The following is a 21,049-nucleotide window of genomic DNA, read 5'->3' on the forward strand; positions in this document are numbered from 1 at the left end:
TGCCAACCACAGTGCTATGGCCACGGTGTGAAAAAACGGTAGCCTACTCGCTAAAAAAACATGCCTCGTAGAATGTGCGATCATTGAATAAAGATATTGAAATGAAAACAAACATGTTACAACGAATTAACTAAAACATACGTCCAAACTAACCTTACCTTCTTCTCCTTCGTGAAGAACGATCAACATTTTTACCTAATGGCCCCTTGCTATCACATTGGTCTACAGAAGTGTTTCCCAACCATTGGAGAGGTTCTTAGCTCAAATATTATGTCAGGATTGTCTAGGCTACTGACAGCACATCAGCTATGTTTAGTCCAACGTAAGGTTGGAACGATAACAAATTGTTTAAGGTACTGGGTAATAACCAACTTGAAATAATAGCACTCAAACTCCTAAAATGGGCAAAATGAAAATTGTTGAGCTCAGTGCTCAGTCCTTCTTTTAGGTATTCATCAACTGCAAAAATACAACCTTATTAAAAAAAAAATGTTCATGGTTATAGTTGGAAAATGAGTTAGGTTATTATAATATTAATATTCCATATATATTCCTAATTGTGGTATGCAAAAATATATATATATATATATTTGTGAAGTGTTATGTTGGAGATAAAATTTGAAAAATATTGTTCAACTTAACCTATTTTTTAAAAATAAAGTAAACAAACCCTGGCTCTGTTACAGAGTTTAGATGGCGCTGGCGCAGGGATGCAGGATGGTCAAACTCCCAGCGCCTCGCTGCCCGGTGCTCTCCCACCTCACATGGCGCTCGGCCTCAACGCTAGGCCAGTGTTCCAACCCGGCCAAGGACCCAACACCATTGGCTCAGCCTACACCCCTCTGCAGCGGGACGGCCAAACACCACAGACCTACCATGACATCATCGCTGACCAGAAGCGAGTTGAAGAGGTGTGTTTTGATTGGTTAATTATACACCATAGAGTCCTAATTTGATATAATCAGGACCTGGCCTTTTTTGGATTTCCTAATTGTTCAGATTTTCTGAAAATGAAGTAAATTGTGTAAAAAAAAAACATAGTTTTATGACTATATACATTTTGCCTGCGATTACGACAAAATGAAAATACCTAATCCTCTCCTGCTACCGTGTTCGTGCTTAAAGACATCCTGAAAATAGATGCAAAGGAAAGCAATCAATGAATGTCCTAAGCCATAGGACAGACATTGGTGAAATCATTCCAAATTTGAAGGTTCCTTACAGAATTGATGCACAATATACCCGGTTTCTCGATCAACTGGACACTTAGCTTGGTATTGTTTTCTTTGTTTTTAATTTCAATCCAATGACCTTTTTTCTCCAACAGGGTTTCAGGTTTGCCAGACCTTCGTCTTAGTGGGATTTTGGTAGTTGGTAGCCTATTTTATTATTAATTTTTACACTGTATTTAACTGGAAGCAGATTGTTTCAAAATGTCACAAGGTTCATCATTTAAGAAGAGATTAATGATTTTTCTTGTGCCTATGTAACAGACAAGGTGAGCTAGCAGTTTGTTGTTTAAATTAAACCAAGAAATTGTTGAGGCTTATTATTAAAAAATTACTAGAATGTAGAGTTTAATGCAGTAGAAAGGTATGTGCCTGTTTAAATTGCTAAATTGACTTTGAAGGCTTATTATAATTTTCTTTTCAGGCCGAAGATGTAGACATGAATGCTGCCATTCATGGAAATTGGACTGTTGAAAACGCAAAATCTAAACTTCACCAGTTTATGAACGTCAATAAAATCAAGTCCGAGTACGCCTACACAACCGTAGGGCCTGATAATTTCAAGTAAGGAGTTAGAGTAGGTTTGTTTTTACGAAATTGTTGGAAATCACAAAAATATCAATGATAACATCAACCTCAAAAATATCAATGATAACACATTATTTTGTGTAGGCCTAATACATTTAAAAGGGGTTATCTAAATAAGTTTCAGTATTATTTTTTAAGAGACAAAGTCAAACTTTTTATTTATTGAATTTCAACACCGTCTTGTGATGGGTTTTTATGATTTGTTCCTGTCTCTACTGTATGTTTTGATGTAAAATATTAGTTATGTAAGTCTCTATTTAGTATGATTATTAGTTGGAAAGACAATTTTATACCAAGAGGTTTTCAATTTTAAATGAAAACATTTTGGTAAAACATTTACGCTTAGTCCACCTTTGTGAAATAGTTAGCAATGATTCACTCCTGAGCGAGCTGTCAAATATTTGGCCATTAACATGTGTACACTATTGACCATTGGTGGACTTGGCAGAAAATCAGCTGGTTTTCACTTGGACAAGAATGGCAGTGCAATACCATATACAATGTACACAGAATGATAGTGAAAATAATTGTGGAAAGTTTCAGCCCGACTTACAGCCAGTTTTGTGATGGACATAAAACTTTGTATGGTATAAACATATAAATTAATGCCTGAAAAAATGTAATAAAAATAGTAAACGTTTGTAACAGTAAGTTCCTTCTTGTTCGGATGCATTTGAGACTGAATGAAGCTTGTGTGAACTAAAAACAAGTTTCAGCCATTAATTGTGATGTGGAAAGCGAATAGGGACCTCGTGTCGGGAATTTTCGATTTTGAGTTATAGGCCTAAACATATTTGAGTTCCTTATTAAATTCCAAATCGATTTGTGCAATTCCCACGCATGTATGATTTTTTTTTTTAAGTTATAGGACTTTAAAATTTTGTTATGGAAAAGGGTCATTTTGAGAAAAACTGTTTTGAAATTTCAAATACGCATAAAAATTGTGTTTTTTCGTATTTAAGAAACGATTTTGGTATCAAAAGAAAGCTTATAATGTCCTCTTTGAAAGAAATACAAATTTATTTCTTAACTCACGATGGTTTTAATTTGAATAATTGTTTTATTGAAGCATGTTGTAAAAATCGCTTTCAGAAAAGGGACCTCTTGTCGGCGCTATGTTATTTTACCATAAAGAAAAGGTACCTCTTGTCGGGACCGCAAAATTCGGGAGATATTTTGTTCGTCGTGAACTGAACTTTGTTGCAGTTCTCTAAATTTCCACTAGAATGCAGGACAATTCGTTTTTTGGACTAAAATCTGTTAAAAAAGGGAATATTAGAAATGGGACCTCTTGTCGTTATGGTGAAATAACATTGAGCGACAAGAGGTACCTTTTCTCAGACCGTGCAGAGGCTAACAAAATGATTTATTTCGACCTTTTGCGTCTTCAGTTTTAGATTTTAACTGATACTGTCATGTTCTATGTTAAATGAGGTATATTAATCGATAAAAACCCGAAATTCGATATTTTCGACCTTAATTACTTATATCGGACATACTGACAATTTTTTGAAAATCTCTGACAAGAGGTCCCTTTTCGCTTTCCACATCACAATTAGTACAAAAATAAATGGATTTTTCATATAACACATTATGGAAGGGAAATTAGGAAACCTCAGTGATGTACCAATCACCAAAGGAATATAACAATAACATACTGAACATTTCTATAGAAATTGGTCGTTAGTGCACGTGACTGAGTGCATGGTCGTCCAAACTTTAACCAAATGAATCTGAACAAGAGGGAGTCTACTATACTTAAACCATTTTATTAGTTGTGTAAAGTTTTTTGAGGTAACATTGACTAATTGAAATTACCCATGCAAACATATATTCTGATTCATTTCCTCTATTGGTTAGTGAGTCTCAATTACAAATTTCTAATATAAAACCTAAAAATATTAACACGTGTCCATTATTTAACTAATGCTGCAAGTTGGATTGGGGCTGTGATGATGATCTTAGATTGTTGTTTTGTTTCACCTGTGAAAATTACCTTCAGGGATGCAAAACTCTAAGAAGCAAACACATCTTTGGTATTGCACTGCCATCTTGTTTAGGCGTGAAGCTGCCTAAGACTGGAGGAAATCTTGGTGTGAGGGTAAGTCCAGTAACATTGATTAAAGTAATCGTTTTTGCCTTTCAGTAATATGGATTAAAACATGTAATATATGTTTTTAGTTTTTCTAGTTTACTTTCTCTTTTTTTTCTATACGTTTTCATCTATATCTTTGGTGAATTAGACATGTGTGTGTGTGTGTGTGTGTAGGTAGGTGGGATTTTACGGAACTGGGCATATAGACCACAGCAGTGGCTCGATTTTTATTATTTATAATATGCAATAAGGTTTTAAATGGCAGTTGATCCCGCACAATTAATCATAGTTCAGAAAAACCAATGATCACTCAATTAAAGCTTTAATATTATTTGATTAATTTTTTTTGTTCATAAATAGGCTACTTGTCCTAACAAAATAATATCACCGTTAATGTAACAATTCTGGTTCTAAAAGTAGAGAAAACTGAGTTTTTGAAATTCCTAGTATCTCCTATACTTATTAGAGACAATAGTTATTGAAATATTTTTATTTTTATTAAATTTTGATGCATGGAATTTAATTTTACTATTCTAAATAAAAATGTATCGAGAAAATCCTCATACTAGGAATGTTTTTAAAGTTCTTTCTACATTTTATGAAAATACGGGTAGCTAAAAAAAAAATTTGTATGAACTGCCCATATTTAAATAAAATAAAAGTTTTGAGCACATGCATGTTTCGTGTTGTTAAATTAAATCTTATATTAGGGCTATGTCTAGCTCAAGTGCTTTAAATGCTTTCTACTTTGTTTTGACTTATCTGATAATTTTACAATTTCAGGTCATTCATTTGTGAAATGGGATTCTTCGTAAAACAGCTAAATAGAAGTAAGTAAACTTACTTACTAAACAGAATATATTATTTTACTGTTGTCTAGCTAAAAACTAAAAGAAGAGAAATGAGCTACCAGAGAAGAGTACCATAGATGTTGCAAAAAAGAGGCCGGTTAAAATATTATACTAGTGCATTATATCCCTCAGCAAACCACCAAGTAAACTAATACCTACTATAGTACGACCACGGCATTAATTACACTTAATTTATCAGCTTTTGGCCAATATTCAGGGTTGTGACGTGATCGCGGATGATGATATAATGTTTCTCTGACCGCGGCAGACGATGATGACCACACTACCGCAGGAGATATTCTATATGGCGAATAACGATGATAACGTCTCCATGACCGCTGAAGACGATGATAATGACCACGCGACTGCGGGTAATGACAATTATCATGTCTCTATGACCACGAGAGTTGTTCAAGATCATGCCGCCGATGATGATGTTTTCATGAACAGATATTCAGGATATTGCCGCTAGTCACGGACGACGATGATGATGACTTTTCTGTTCACCGCGGGAGATTAGGGATTTTACCATGATTGCGGAAGACAATGTATCTTACAATGTACCTTAGGTGATGATGATAATGAAAATGATCACATATTAAGGTGATGATGATAATGAAAATGATCACATATTAAGGATTATAGTCAGAACAGCATTGTGATGAATACAAATACAACAGATTTATGATTTATGTTATTACTAAATTTAATACTGGTAACGAAATCCGGTGATCTTTAAACTGAGTTTCAACTCATGCTAGTTTAAACTCAAGTATTTGAGGTAGGCCTACTGGCGTTTAAAATGGAATGCAAATTTAACTTTTCCTCCTAAAATAAATATTCTCTTATTTTTATCATAAACTATTTACCTATCCTATATTTCATTTCAAATAATAACATTATCACTATAGTAAGTTTACTTTCATTCATTCATTCATTCACTTCAAATAAAAATAACAAAATCAATAAATTGTTTAATTTATTGTTGGAATAGTTGTTTGTTATTTTAATATTCACTTGTATTCTTCATCTATGGGGGGCAAAAAAAAAAATCTTATTGAATAAAATGAAATGAGTTGAAATTTATTTCAAACTTAGTTCCTTGTTTCATCCTTTTATTTTTTTTAGGGATGGTCAAGTCTCGAAATTTTGGGAAATTTTCAATCTCGTTACACGAGACGAGATTTTTTTTGGCCAAGATTTTTATCGAGACGAGAATAAAAAAAAAAAATTTAAAAACGCCTGCAAAAAGTCAATGCAATACCCGCAATACAGGAGCGTGTTGTAGTTGCGTTTCCTTTGCGAAGGCGTTCTTATTTAATTAATTCTTTCAATGTAAATATTACTTTAATTATTTTAATAATATTACTTTAATAACATTTGAGAAGTTTTGTTTAGTGTAAGCAGTGTGAGGAATGTTTTATTACTATAAAAAAAGTCAAAACAAGTAACTATTTTATAAAAATTAATATTGTTTTTATTTTATGATTTATTTTATTTAAGGATAAGTTGAACTCTATCCTAACTGATATCACCATGTTTCTTTTTAATAAGTTAGGCGTGATTAATAAAAAAAATTTATGCTGATGTTATTTAAAAAAAGATTGTAAATATTCTTGCCTATTAACATTATTTTTGTATTTAAAGAGTCATGTTACAAAATCAGGTAAAAATTTCGAATGAGCATTTCTCGTTGTGTATGAGAAGAGAAATCTCGTCTCGAAATTTTATGAGAAATAAAAAATCTCGTCCCGTCTCGAACTAAAAATCCAATCTCGTCCATCCCTAATTTTTTGTAAAATATATTACACTCTACATCTTAACACTAAAGTGTATTATTAAATGTTTTTGACTAGGTCTGATTAACTTATTACTTTAATTAAAAGGTAATTTCATGAAAATAAAGCTTGGCTCAGAAAATCTTCAGCTTTTTTTGGAAGCTTAATTTGAAGCTCGCACACCTCTAGTAAACACCATGTCTTGTTGTAGAGGTGTTCGCACGAGAAGCAGGTTCTAACAAGCAGTCTGCGTCCAAGTCTTGCGCCCTGTCTTTAGTCAGACAACTGTTCCATCTGGGAGTCATCGAAGCGTTCAGCGGAACACTGAAGAAGAACAAGGAGGCTGAACAGATCCCTGCCTACGAAGTGGCGGTCGACCCTGAACTGGAGAATCAGATTGTTGAAGTCCTGACTGACTTGAAGATAAATCCTATTCTGATCGTAAGAAATCCAGACTTAAGTACTTAATTGTTTTATATTAAGGATACACAGCTGACTTACGCAAGAAACGAGGTCTAGGCAGATCACGCCAAAAGTTCACATCACGATTAATTTGATATTTCACCCCTACGAAGGGGTTTGTTTAGAAGGAAATAGTAAAATTCTTACTAATACTTCCTTCTACCCTTGTGGGGCCGAAAAATCAAATCAATTGTATTGTGAACTTTTTGTGAGCTGTTAACTGGCAGAAAATTTTTCCCGAGTAAGTTACTTGTGCATCCAAAACTTGCTGTATTTTGATAACCATTATTTGGAGACACATTGATGGTGTATTGAGGGATTTGTGTCTGAGGAGGGTGATTCTGAACTTTTGTATCCTTACTAAGATCAGTTGCTTCTTTACTTGATAATTTAAACTATAAGTTCTAAGCCGCAGCAACAGAAAAACTTACATTCAAGTGATTGTCATATTTATGTTATTTATTTACCTATTTCCTAATTCTCATGTGACTTGCTTTGAGTTAATGCAGTGTGTTGGTTGCAGCTATTTGCGTCACTGTGTTATGTTGTTTATTTCAAGAACACTTTTTCTGGGTCTCGTTGCCATCGCTTTGGCCACTTGTTGAAAACTTCTCCAATGATGTTAATTTTTTATGATTTCCGTTTTAAGGACTTTTATGGTTTTTAAGGATTTGTATTTGACTGCTATACTGCTCTGCTGGTGATTTTCATTGTGTTTTCCAAATTTCTGCTGGGTTTATGTCCTAATATTTTTGTAATGTTATATACATTCTCTCACCTGAATACGGGGTCCAAATTCCGGCATGTCGAGAACATTTGTTTTTCACTACAGTAGACTCCCTCTTATCCGGACTCCTCGGGACCGAGGCTAGTCCGGATAACAGTTTTTCCGGTTAAACCGACATCCCTAAAAACTCGTTTGATCTGACTATTTAAATGCATACTGTATACAGTAGTATTTGGCTTAAATTTAGGAGGGCATTGTATTTAGACACGTGATCACTGGTCTGAAATCTTTCCCACGAGAACAGTCGTTTCAGTACCGCACACTTCCTGCCGATCTAGTCCGGTTAAACCGATGTGCTGATAAAAATCTTCCGGTTAAAGATATGTCATTTTCGCCTAGTGTAGTCCGGTTAAACTGATGTCCGGATAAGAGGGAGTCTACTGGAATAAGATTCAAATAATCCACTATAGGCTACTTTGTCAGATATTGTAAAATCACCATCACCAAAAACAAACTTGAACTAATCTTGTATGTATTGCAGAGGGAAGACAGTAAGGATCCGCAGTCCCTGTTGTCGGACCAAGTATTGGATGACTTTGTAGCCAGCAAGCCTCAACCCGCAGGTGTAGTGTCGTGGTCTCCGCCCCAACCCAACTGGAACCCCTGGACAGGCTGCAACATAGACGAGGGACCTCTAGCTACAGTGAGTACTCTACAAGCAGTTGTATGTGGAGTAAGCTGTCATGATGATCAGCAGTTTTTGTCTGTCCCAAACTTAATAATACTTAGATGTGTTATCAGGCTAGGCCTACCTCCTTTTCTGAGAGATTTTCCTTCTTTTGGGAGACGTCTAGTTTTTTTCTGAAAGGCCTGCCTCCTTTTTTGAGAGGCATGTCTCCTTTAATGATAATTGAGTGTTTATCTCAATAGCCTGCCTTCTTTTCACAGATTTATGCTTTCTTTTCTGAAATGCCACCTTCATTTTATTAGAAATCTGCTTCCTTTTTCAAAAGAAAACTGTCTCCTTTTTTGAGAGATCGGTCACTTTTTTCCGAGAGACCAGCCACTTTCTGAGAGGCCTGTTGCCTCCTCTAAAAGATCTGCTTTAAATTTCTGAGAGGCTTGCTTTCTTTCCTTCAGTGGAATCTGCTTTATTTTCTGAGAAATGTGATTTCTTCCCCAAGAAATCTTGTTCTGAGAGGCATCTACAATTTTTCAAATAAATAAAAACAAATAATAAGATAGTAAAACGGTCAGTAAAATGTAGAATTATGTGGGAATAATATACAGGGTGTTTTTTTTTAAACTTGCATCTTTATTTATGTAAAAACCGCAATAGATAGAAATATGCAGTTTGCGGGAATCATCTATTGACGTAGGGGGCCCAATTGTTTTGAATTCAACGTTACATTCACATTCCCCCCTTTCCCCCCCTGCCCCAAACTTATTTTTTTTAAATAGCAAGGTACCCCTTGTGACATATCAAATAAAAGAGCATGAAAAAAGAAAATGTTTGATGAAAAAAATTGGTTCATAAATTTGTGAGATATTCCCCCCTCCCCTCCTGGAACTTAATTTTTTTGTTAAAGCAAGGTACCCCTTGTGACACATCAAATAAAAGAGCATGAAAAAAGAAAATTTTTGGTGAAAAAAAAATTAAAATCGGCTCATGAATTTGTGAGATAATCCCCCCCCCCTTTTCCCTTACCCATAACTTGTTTTTTAATAGCAAGGTACCCGCCCTTGTGACATATCAAATGAAAAATAAATTTCACCAAAAATTTTCTTTTTTCATGCTCTTTCATTTGATATGTCACAAAGGGTACCTTGCTATTTAAAAAAAAATAAGTTGGGGGCAGGGGGGGAATGTAAATGTAACGTTGAATTCAAAACAATTGGGCCCCCTACGTCAATAGATGATTCCCGCAAACTGCATATTTCTATCTATTGCGGTTTTTACATAAATAAAGATGCAAGTTTTTAAAAAAACACCCTGTATAATAGGCCTCTGACAAGTAAGTGAAATTAACAGAACATCTAAACGATTGATGCATTTCATGCAGAGTGATAACATTATATATTGTTAAAAATTTTGCTTTTGCAAATAATTAGTTATCATCGTAGGCTATACAAATTTCATCCAAACTGCAAACAAAATAATATACTCTCTTTGAAGCTTTAAGTTGCTACAAGATTTGCTTTTGCAGGTGAGCATGGATGAAATCAGTGAGGACTTGTTGCGAGGCCAGAAAGAGCGATTGATGAGTGATACGAAGCTACAGAGCATGATTGAGGCTAGGAACAAGCTGCCCGTGGCTGCTAAGAGAAATGAAATCATGAACGCTATCAACGAAAACCCGGTCGTTATCATCCGGGGAAATACAGGCTGTGGCAAAACTACTCAGGTATGTTCATATTGTTATTCATGTATTTGAATTATAATTTCAAAATTCATTATCCAGGACTTAAATTTAATAATTTTAAAATTATCATAATATTGTAAACAGACAATTAGTTATGTTGAGTAAGAATTTTTCAAGGTACGTTTTGAGAACAGATTAGAGTTGTCATAATGTAGTATTTAAAGTTTGAACACTGTTAAGTTTGATACACTGTCTAGAATGTCACATTCATTACATGCATGCTAATTGAATTGGCGACCTTCTTGTGTTATGAGAGCACAAAGCACTTAGTTGGGGGATCTCACCAAAAACAAATTAAAATTTTTTTGTAGCTATAAAATTTGATTTATTGGAATCCACTTTGGATATAAATAGCAAAATAATTGGTATAAGAGTAGTAAGTCATAATCAATTTGAATCAAATAATTTCTTATTCTCATTGCAACATAGAAAGGTATTTACTTTGAGTAACGTTGCAAACACAGTAGAACAGCAATTATCCAAACTCCAACTATCAGTATCACCTCAAGATAAAAAGAATTACTAAGTTTTTTGCAGTTTACATCAACCTTTTACATATTTCAATGTGTGCCAATTTTTTCCATCATATACTTTTGTGTCTTATAATTGACGGAGCGAGCTGGTCTAGTGGTGGAGCGCTGGAGCTCGGTTCCTAAGGTCCTAGGTTCAAATCCTACCCATCGTCAATGGATTTGATCCATAAGTGACAATGCCGCCACTAGTGATGGTCAAAACCAGAAATTTCAAATCTCAAAACCGAAACCAAAACTTTAAAAAATTGAATCTCGAATCTCAAAACCTAAACGCGAAACTTTTTTACTTAGCTGGTTACAAAGGTCAAGGTTACAAAAAAATACACATAATCATAAAATGTTAAGTATGCAATCAAAACTGTAAGAGATCGACCGTGACATAATATAAATATGTGAATGTGACTGATAATCTTAAAACCCAATACAAAATAATTTTTCATAAACAACCAACAAAAAATAAATAATTTAAACTTCTAACACCAACATTAACATGAATATTAGATTAATTAGAACATTTAGTGGTCAATATTTGTTTGTATTAAGTAAATATTGACATAGATAAAACATACTCCCTTGTGTTGGTTTGTCTATGATATTGATGTGAAACTGAATTGTACCAGTTATAGTATTTAAGATACCTTTTGAAGTTCAGAATAAAATTTACTTGTATTTCATTACTGTTTAATGGTGATGTTTGCTCTATTGCCACCATCTTGTTTGGAAACAGTGTTGTGTGAAAACAATAACAATGACACAAAAAAAATGTCAGCAGTTTCAAAAATAAAACTGGCAAAATCTTCAATTTCGAAACTTTTGAATCTCAAAACTTGGTGATCGAATCTCGAAACCGAAACTTTTCCTAAGTTTTGAGATTTGAGATTCGGTTTTGACACATCACTAGCCGCCACCCTCTAGTACAGTGTTTCCCAACCGGTGTGCCGCAAAATTTGAAGTAGTTAAAAAAAATTTTATGTCGTAATAGAGGTGCTTTAAGTGCGGTTGCGCGTTCATGAGAACACGCTCTTTTGTGTAGAATTACTTGTAAGTGTTAAATCCATGTTTCCAATTTTGAAAAGTCTGCGTCTGTTTGAAGGAAATATAAAAAAGTACTTCTTATCCCTTGATATTTCGAACATCATTGCCACCAGGACTGATGTACGAATGATATGATAGGTTCCGTACCTTTTTATTCCGTGTCCAGTCTTTAAAATAGTCAAGGGTGACTAGTTTTGGGTCATAAATGACCCATTTTCAAACCCATGTCATCAAATTGATTGGTCCATAAATCTGATAGAAGTCTTCGTTATAAGATACAAATACACGTCATCTTGTTAATTAAGCATAAAGTTCAACTTAAAAAATTGCATTCAACATTAAACATAAAGTTCACACATTTTTAACACAAAATACATTTAATGAAGGTAGTCTGCCACATTTATAAGGGACAAACTGACGCAGGTAGCACGGCGGACACGACTGTGGTCATGATATTTTTGTCACAATATTTTTGTAGAAAAGTGTGCCGTGACTACAAACGTGTTCTAGTTAGTGTGCCCTGAACGGAAAAAGGTTGGGAAACACTGCTTTAGTACTAGCCTGAAGTAATGTGTAAAATAAAACAGTCCGGGGATAGAGCCTGAATCCCTAGGATGTAAAGTCAACACATAAAAAAACACGTAGAGATTCCATTATCCACGGTTTTTACTATTTGAATGGGATCCGGTCCCAATTGGATATTTAGAATTCTACTGTGTTAGTTTTTCCAAACAAACAAAATGTATACAAAAAATAAAAATGTAACCAAAATGTATTCCGTAGGTGTGTCAGTTTATACTGGACGACTACATTCAGTCCGGCCAAGGTGCGTACTGTAACGTCGTAGTGACTCAACCTCGTCGTATCTCCGCTGTGTCGGTGTCGGACCGAGTGGCGTGCGAGAGAGTGGAAGAGTTAGGTGTGAGTTCTGGCTACTCTGTGCGATTTGAGAGTTGCCTACCTCGACCCTACGGGGGAATTATGTTCTGCACTGTCGGTGAGTGATATGTGTTTTGTGAAGTTGGTACCTATTTTTAACTTTTTTTAACGTTTACATCTACAAAATATATACTAGGCTACTTTTAATACTATACTTAATGTGTTGTCATTGCTGTTACGGTAGAACCTCCAGGACAATCCTGCTTAAACAGGCAGCTAGTAAAACGTATTTAGGAAAAAGCCTGACCATGGAGAGTAGTAGTCATTTAAATAGTAAATTGGTGTTACTATTAAGTCAATTTGAGTCCAGAATTCCTGCAAAGATTTCAGGGCTGTGCGAATCCAGAAATTTTGGTTCAAATCCGAATCCGAATCATAGCTGTACAGATTTTATCGAATCCGGATCGAATCCGAATATTTTAATTAATCCCGAGTCGAATCTGGGTCGAATCCGAATCTCAAATTTACAGTTATTATCGAACCCGGATCGAATCCGAATCTGAAATTTAAAGCTGTTATCGAATCCGAATATTTAAACCTGTTCAGAGTCAAATCCGAATCCGAGGAAAGTCAGCAGTACCAATTTTCACATTTTTAGACCACATTTTCTGGGGCTGAAATAACTTAGGGAATTGCTTAAAAAAATTCTTGAAATGGGCCAAATAAAAAAGTTATAAAATTTAGGCCTACCTATTTGAAGTTTTGAAACTAAAAAATTGGGCATTAGTTAGGCCTACCACCTAGGCCTAAGTTGCTCGCTAAAAGTGATGGACTACCAATCTGTGTAGTCTAAAACATAGGCCCAGCCTATTATACACCTCGGTGTTAATCCTCCAAACAAGCCTATGTCTGCATTACTATTACAAGTAACAACTAACACTGTGAGGTTAAGTTTACTGATAGCCAAGATAGGGTTCAAATGCGATGCGACCTACACTAATGTGCCTAAAGCCTAACACCAAGTTGGTCAGGTTCCTAACATGAACCAGTCAACAGCAAATCGGAGTGCACAAGTAGTTTTTTAGTGTCTAAAAAATTATATTGAAAATTATATTCAATCAGAATCTAGTAAATTTGAATATCGAATCCCAACTCGGATCTATTTCCAAGAAATTTGAATATCGAATCCGAACCCGGATCTCTTACCAGTAAATTCGAATATCGATTCCGAATCCGAATCCAGTTAGAAATAGTAGATTCGTTCTCGAATCCGAATCGAATCTCTAAAAAGATTCGGATTCGATTCGTTTTTCGAACTATTCGCACAGCCCTGAAAGATTTACAGCAACACTTTAATGTGCAATAACTGCAGTCTAGAAGCAATGTATTTTTCTATGAGTGGAGAACCACATCGTCCTGGTTTTGTTTCTCGATTTGTTGCCATTGCCACTTGCCAGTAGCATAGAAGTGCATTTTAGTGTTGCACCTGATTAATTACTGCACCTGTTGTAAATGGATTACAGTAATTAATGCAATGTAATCACTGTATTGATGTATATTTAACTGTGCTTTAATATAGGCTATAATTACACACCTTCTGGAAGCGGGTTACTGAACCAATGTTCTACTGTATTTTATTATTTGGTTGTGTTTCTGGGGATTTTAATATCTTGTAATGATAGAGTTGTGTACAAGTTGAATTTGTGTTATTAAGGTAAAATGTGTACATATAAATTACTGTTATGAAGTCTCTGTCTGTATATAAAAGTTCATTAAGTTTCAAATTTCAGGTGTGTTGCTGCGCAAACTGGAAAACGGCTTGAGAGGAGTGTCGCATGTCATCGTAGACGAGATTCACGAGAGAGACGTCAACTCAGACTTTGTGATGGTGGTTCTCCGAGACATGGTGCACACTTACCCTGATCTCCGAATTATCCTCATGTCGGCTACAATCGACACCACTCTCTTCAGCAACTACTTCAACGGCTGTCCGGTTATTGAAGTTCCCGGAAGAGCTTTCCCGGTGCAAGAATACTTCCTGGAAGATTGTGTGCAGATGTTGAACTTTGTACCACCACCAGACACGAGGAAACGCAAAAGCGGAGGTGATAAAGAAGACACACTCCCAGAGGAGTTTGAAGAGAATTTAAACACTAAAGTCTCAGGAGATTACAATGAGGCGACTAGAAAAAGCGTTGCAGCTATGAGTGAGAAAGAAATTCCGTACGAACTTATCGATGCGTTGTTGAAGTATATCAAAGGTCTAGGAATTCCAGGTGCTGTTTTGATCTTCCTCCCTGGGTGGAATGTTATATTCTCGTTGATGAAGCATTTACAACAGTCTCCAGTCTTTGGGGGTCCTGGCTACCTCATTCTTCCCCTGCATTCTCAGCTGCCTCGGGAAGATCAGAGGAGGGTTTTTGAATCGGTGCCGGAAGACGTCACCAAGATTATACTGTCTACCAATATCGCTGAGACCTCCATCACTATTGACGATGTGGTTTATGTGATTGACAGTTGTAAGGCAAAGATGAAGCTGTTCACTTCGCATAACAACATGACCAACTATGCAACTGTGTGGGCATCGCGTACCAACCTAGAGCAACGTAAAGGGCGAGCTGGCAGAGTCAGACCAGGATTTTCCTTCCATCTTTGCAGCAGAGCCCGATACGCCAAACTAGATGAACACATGACTCCTGAAATGTTCCGCACACCTCTGCACGAGCTTGCTCTCTCTATCAAACTCCTACGACTCGGAGCTATTCCACAGTTCCTCAGCAAAGCCATTGAACCTCCACCCATTGACGCTGTGATCGAAGCTGAAGTTCTCCTACGTGAAATGAAATGTTTGGATCGCAACGACGAGCTGACTCCTCTCGGAAAAATTCTAGCCAAGTTACCGATAGAACCGAGGTTGGGAAAAATGATGATTCTGGGAGTGATGTTCTTCTGTGGCGACGCACTTGCGACTATTGCTGCCAACAGTTCCACAATGCCTGAAGTATTTGTCACTGATCGGAGACTCAGCTATCAACAAAGAGCGTTTGCAGGGACTCGTTATTCGGACCATGTCGCAATGTTAAACGCTTTCCAAGCATGGGAGGATGTTCGGACGAACGGACCTCAAGCCGAAGCAAATTTTTGCGAACACAAACAACTGTCCATACCCACTCTCAGAGTGACGTGGGAAGCGAAGAATCAACTCAGGGATCTTCTAGTTTCTACTGGGTTCCCTGAAGAAGCCATGATTCCACAGGCGTACAACTTCAACGGGCTGGATGCTAAACTTGACATGGTCGTCGCACTACTCGCTATGGGGCTGTATCCAAACGTCTGCTTCCACAAGGAGAAAAGGAAAGTGTTGACCATGGAATCTAAAGCGGCCTTGATCCACAAACAGTCGGTGAACTGCAGCAATTTGCCACAAACATTCCCCTCTCCGTTCTTTGTGTTTGGAGAGAAAGTGCGAACAAGAGCAGTCAGCTGTAAACAGACCACCATGGTGACTCCGATTCATTTGTTGCTGTTTGGGTCGCGGAAAGTCGACTACTTGGAAGGAGTGATTCGCCTTGACGGATGGTGAGTTTGTTACGTAAATCTCTGTCCAATGGTAAATTGTGTTGATATTCTATTTTACCACTTACTGGTGTTTAAGTTTGAGTAAAGCTAGCATAGATACAAAGAGGAATAAAAATCTGGATTTTGCTTTCTCCTTAAAAAAAAGGATTCTTTAACATGTAGATTTGTGCTTTGCCTTGAGAAGTGTTACTTTATGAAATATCAATTTACAATAATTAGGACTTATGTGAGAATAGCAGGCTTACCTGAATGGGAAATATTCCAATCTGGCATCATTTACTCATAAAAAATTAGAATTGTTCTTTGTCACTGACAGCATTTTCAAATAGGTATCAGTTGAAGAGAAAGTTGTTTTTATACCTAAAGACTACTTTCTCATCATCAAATCGTACCTTCCAAAATTGGTTTTCATACCTTTACTGTTTCTTAAACTTATCTGAATTTGTTACAGGATCAACCTGAAGATGGACCCTCGTGTGGCAGCTGCCATTGTCGCACTGCGGCCGGCCATGGAGAGCCTGGTGGTGCGAGCTAGCAAGGAGCCGGAACTGATCGCAGAGCCGACACCGCTGGAGGAGAAAGTGATGAATGTTATCCGACAATTGTGTAAACTCAACGCTGGACGACATAACATGGAGCAGATAGGGCTGTCAGGGTATGTAGAGCTGTGTTTGTGTCGTTTATCCTCACTAAAACGTTTACAGTAGAACCCGTGATAACTAGCCTCAGTTTTATTGGTCCTCTTTTTATCCGTACTCTTCTCAGAAACCAATATCAAAACATAATTTCCACGGCAGAAGCAGACTTACTGATGCAGTTGCTTGTGCTAGTCTCCACGACTCAAACGCTCTTGCGATTTGTCTGTTTATATTTTACTGTGTGCACTACTGAGTTGAGCTAGTAGACCTAATTTTTAAATAGTTTGTTGATTATTTCCAGTGTGCTTAGCAAGCAGGTACAGTAATTGTTTTATAAAAAAAAAAAAACAATAATTTGATGGACAAAAATGTTCAGCAGAAAATCACGGACTATTTCAAGGTCAAATAATATTCACACCTAATTTACTGTGGGTATTTTTAATTCTATAAAAGGAAGAATTAAATCACTGATCGTGCTAACACATAGAATAATAATTTATAAAACCATGGTTTTTATCCCTAAACTACGAATATTATTTATGTCAACTGTAATGTGTGTCTTCGTGTTAAATGTCAACATTTCTACAAAACCCATCGGGTGGATTTTATAACAAACATTTGGTCTACCTAAACTTCCGACTGATGATGAACCTCTGGGTTTGAAATTAATATCGGACCACCATAATAAGGATTGCTAAGGTAAGACTTTACTATTTATTTGATTATATAAGCAATCCAGAGGCTGAAATGATAGCTAACACATAGACCTCACATTAACAGTGACATGTTGTTACAGGTTCCAAAGCAGACGACCGCCCCGAGAGTTTGGTGGGAGAGGAGGATATGACGGAGGACCTCCAAACAAGATGTTTCGTGGAGGTGGAGGTGGAGGTGACAGGGGGTGGCGAGGCAGAGGTGACTTTGGAGGAGGCTTTAGAGGTCGCGGAGGAATGGGCTGGGGTTTCAGAGGTCAGTCTACAAATATACAGAGTTTTTTTTTTCATGCAACCCAAATTACATGTATAAAGTCCCTGTTTGGGAGCAAAACAAGCTTATAAGTTATAAGGCAGCCCTCCTGCTTCCTTACTTCATTACCGATCAGCTGATATAAACTACATTGTTAATTTTTGGCTTTTCTTTACTTGAATAAGGGGGTTTGGAATTTATTGCAAATTAGACAATAACGTTTTAAGAATAATAATTGGTGCCCATGAAAAAATAAGTATCGTATTCTGGATCTTTACATTTTTTTACAACCTGTGCTGTCTCAGGTAACTTTTTAGGTACTGCAATCTTCTGGAAACCTAATTGCAAACCCTTCTGGACACAAAACAAATCATATACTTTTAGTTTTTGATGTATTATTCTGTAATACATACTCTGTGAGCTTGTAAAAACACTAGGTTAAACCTTATTAACAATAAATATTAACAAAAACCTTTTAGACAATAATGCAGTTATTAATAGATTGGCTCATTACTTTTAGGATTATTTAGGCAGTTTGTTCTTCTTTTTTTTGTTCTTTTGTCACCCTTCATATCACTCTTCCTATTTTGCTCAGATTTGTATTTATAGATTTTAAATACTGCAATAATTAATTGTCAAAATGGTTTGTTTATATTGTACTGTACCTGCTTGCTGCTAAATGTAATCCTGCCTGTGTAATGGTGCCTGTTTGCTGTAACTGTTATCTTGTTAACTGTAAAGTACTAATTTAAGTCTATATTATTGTAAACTGGTTTATGCCGTTAATAAACAAATTGAATGCAACAATGTACATCAGCTGATTGGTAATAATGTAAAGGAAGCAGGGCTGCCAACTTATGAGCTTGTTAGGCCTCTAAACAGTGACTCTCTGTAGGCTTACTTGTATATTATTTTAGGTTAAGTGTAATCAAACAAACACTGTAAATCGTCATATATAAAGTTGGTTTGCTTTTTTTAAAATCTTTGAAGGTTGTAAAAAGAACTCGGTTATTGGCTTTATCGCTTTAAAACTAAGCTATTTTATATAACATCTTGTAGCATTAACTTTGTCAACAGTTACTATTTTAAAACTAAGCTATTTTATATAACATTTCTTGTAGCATTAACTTTGTCAACAGTTACTAGTTTGAACTCAGGAAATAAGTCTTCCACAATTTCACTCTACTTCGTGGTCTTCAGAGCAGGATGCCGTAAACCAACATGTAACCCTGAAACAATAGAATTAGTTAATAGTTAAAACTGCATGTTAACACAAGAGTTAAGTGAGACGAATAGGAAAAACTGTCAAGATAATGTTACAAAGCCATAGAAAAACTATAAAGTAAGTAATCAAACCAGATTTTGTTTTTGTGTGTTATTTACGCTAATGGCATTTTTTTAAATGTATTTTGTAAGGAACGGTCCGAACCATGGTCATGTTACCATCTAACATAACCTTTTTAGATAGCTTCACTAAATGATAGACAAAAGGCATCTGAGTCAGGTAACGATCTCGCTTGGAATCAAACCAGCGACCTTTGGATTTGAAGGCAAGAAATAAAACGTTTCGGCAACCCAGATAGTTAATTCTGCTCACAAGTATTTTCACAACATTGTAATAAATTGTCTTATTTTTTTACTAGGCTAACAAATAAATCAAATCTGTAAACATTTAGTATAATTTTATTTCTTTTAACAAAGCAACATGTTTTGGCCCTTATTCAGTAAATAATAGTGAGTATCGATTTGAACATAGATTCTTTAATATTTCATGTACATTTTAGTTTAATTGCAGATTTAGGATTTCAAGTTTAGGAATCGTATCTAGAACTATACTTTAACATTTTACCATCACTATATTTTATTTACTTCACTGCAGTATTGGTCTAGGCAATCAACCCTTTACCAACCAGCTTTATGTTGTAGCTGTTATTGTTGAAGGTAGTTGCATCAAGTATTTTTTGTTTTGTCATTTACTTTTGTTGTTTCTGTTTTGTCCACATCTGTTATTGTTACTGTTTTGACATAATCTAAAATACGGGTTTATTCAACAGGCAATGATGGCGGTGGTTATCGAGGAGGCGGTGGATTCCGAGGAGGGTTCAGAGGAAGAGGAGGATACTAAACCTACGACATCTTTGATGTGTCGACTCACCTGTCATATTTTTTTGATGTTATTAACTCTTTAAGTGTAATATTTTTCATTATTTGAGAAAAATCAGGTAATGAGAACACAAACCTAAACATTTTACCTATGAATATAAACGCTTTTAATCCTGAAGAAATAAATATGCTTAAATGATGACAATTTGGTATCATTGTTTTCATTTTCCCTTATACGTTGAATGAAAAACAAGAAATATGTGATGTGTTGAATCATTTAAGTTGGTTTTAATTCTTTATGTTTGTAATTTTTTGTATTAATTTTTGTTGTAAGTCACTGTGGAAAATTTTGTGTAAAAATTCATGATTTTAGAAAATTGAACTTATAAATAAGAAGATTTTTAAATGGTTTTTATTGTTTTTATTCTTGATGAAATAAATATGTCTGAATAATAACAATTTGGTTTCATTTGTGCCCTTGGATTTACTGTATTTTTTAGTTCTTATTTGTGAAGATAACCATTTTTAATTTTTTTTCTGTTTCTGTTTTTGGTTTTTTTATTTTTAATTTGTAAGCATTGTGCGGAAATTTCCATCACACTTGGCACAGGGTCTTCCTCCACCGTAAGCGTTTTAGTGGACAAGGGAGGGGGGTGTTGGACTTTGCCCTAGACACCACTTAAGTGTAGGCTACCATTGAATGTTTCCTCTGCACCTTAATTATCTGTGCTATTAATAGCTAATTAGTAACTACCCTATCCAACCTTACCGACCTAATTTTTTCATTCAATTATGAAAATGAAATATTCTTTTGGATTTATTTCATTGTCACTTGTGCAATTTTTCATGTTAAAGTTTTATTATGATCAGTCCATTACACCTGTGATAACCATTAGCCTTTTTTAACTCGGACCCTTTGTCATTCATAGTTTAAGTATGTTAACTTTGCCTATTTTAAACCTGTTTAATACTGAATTAACGGCATACTCTAAGTATTCAAATAATTTTTCATGTCTAATTTTAGTAAGTATATAAGCATTGCAGTATATCTTTTTACAATAATGATGACAATGTCAATTACAATAGTGTATTGTTTTAGGACTGATTAAATTACTATTGATTAAAAAACAAAAAAGTCAGTAAGTATATTGTATTGATTATCA

At 35.5% G+C, this 21,049-nt stretch overlaps 1 protein-coding gene across 3 annotated transcripts in view; it reads left to right on the plus strand.

The window, feature by feature from the left end:
- The window catches only part of LOC128993822 (ATP-dependent RNA helicase A-like), a 29,956-nt gene extending 9,615 nt beyond the window's left edge, over nucleotides 1–20,341 (plus strand). For 2 of the 3 annotated variants that reach the window (XM_054417868.1, XM_054417869.1), the window contains exons 4-14: nucleotides 687–911; nucleotides 1,654–1,793; nucleotides 4,696–4,742; nucleotides 6,753–6,982; nucleotides 8,272–8,433; nucleotides 9,938–10,135; nucleotides 12,505–12,718; nucleotides 14,391–16,179; nucleotides 16,631–16,834; nucleotides 17,614–17,786; nucleotides 19,838–20,341. In XM_054417868.1, the coding sequence (XP_054273843.1) occupies nucleotides 687–911; nucleotides 1,654–1,793; nucleotides 4,696–4,742; nucleotides 6,753–6,982; nucleotides 8,272–8,433; nucleotides 9,938–10,135; nucleotides 12,505–12,718; nucleotides 14,391–16,179; nucleotides 16,631–16,834; nucleotides 17,614–17,786; nucleotides 19,838–19,908 (3,453 nt within the window). In that variant the 3' untranslated portion in view covers nucleotides 19,909–20,341. Of the gene's footprint in view, nucleotides 1–686; nucleotides 912–1,653; nucleotides 1,794–3,457; nucleotides 3,919–4,695; nucleotides 4,743–6,752; nucleotides 6,983–8,271; nucleotides 8,434–9,937; nucleotides 10,136–12,504; nucleotides 12,719–14,390; nucleotides 16,180–16,630; nucleotides 16,835–17,613; nucleotides 17,787–19,837 lie in introns of those variants that run through there. The other variant, XM_054417870.1, reaches the window with a different exon arrangement.
- Nucleotides 20,342–21,049: the final 708 nt, after the last annotated feature.

This window comes from Macrosteles quadrilineatus, unplaced genomic scaffold (genome assembly GCF_028750875.1).
Source record: "Macrosteles quadrilineatus isolate MER2022 unplaced genomic scaffold, UCM_ALF_1.0 Scaffold_5__1_contigs__length_97177068, whole genome shotgun sequence".
NCBI lineage: Eukaryota > Metazoa > Arthropoda > Insecta > Hemiptera > Cicadellidae > Macrosteles > Macrosteles quadrilineatus.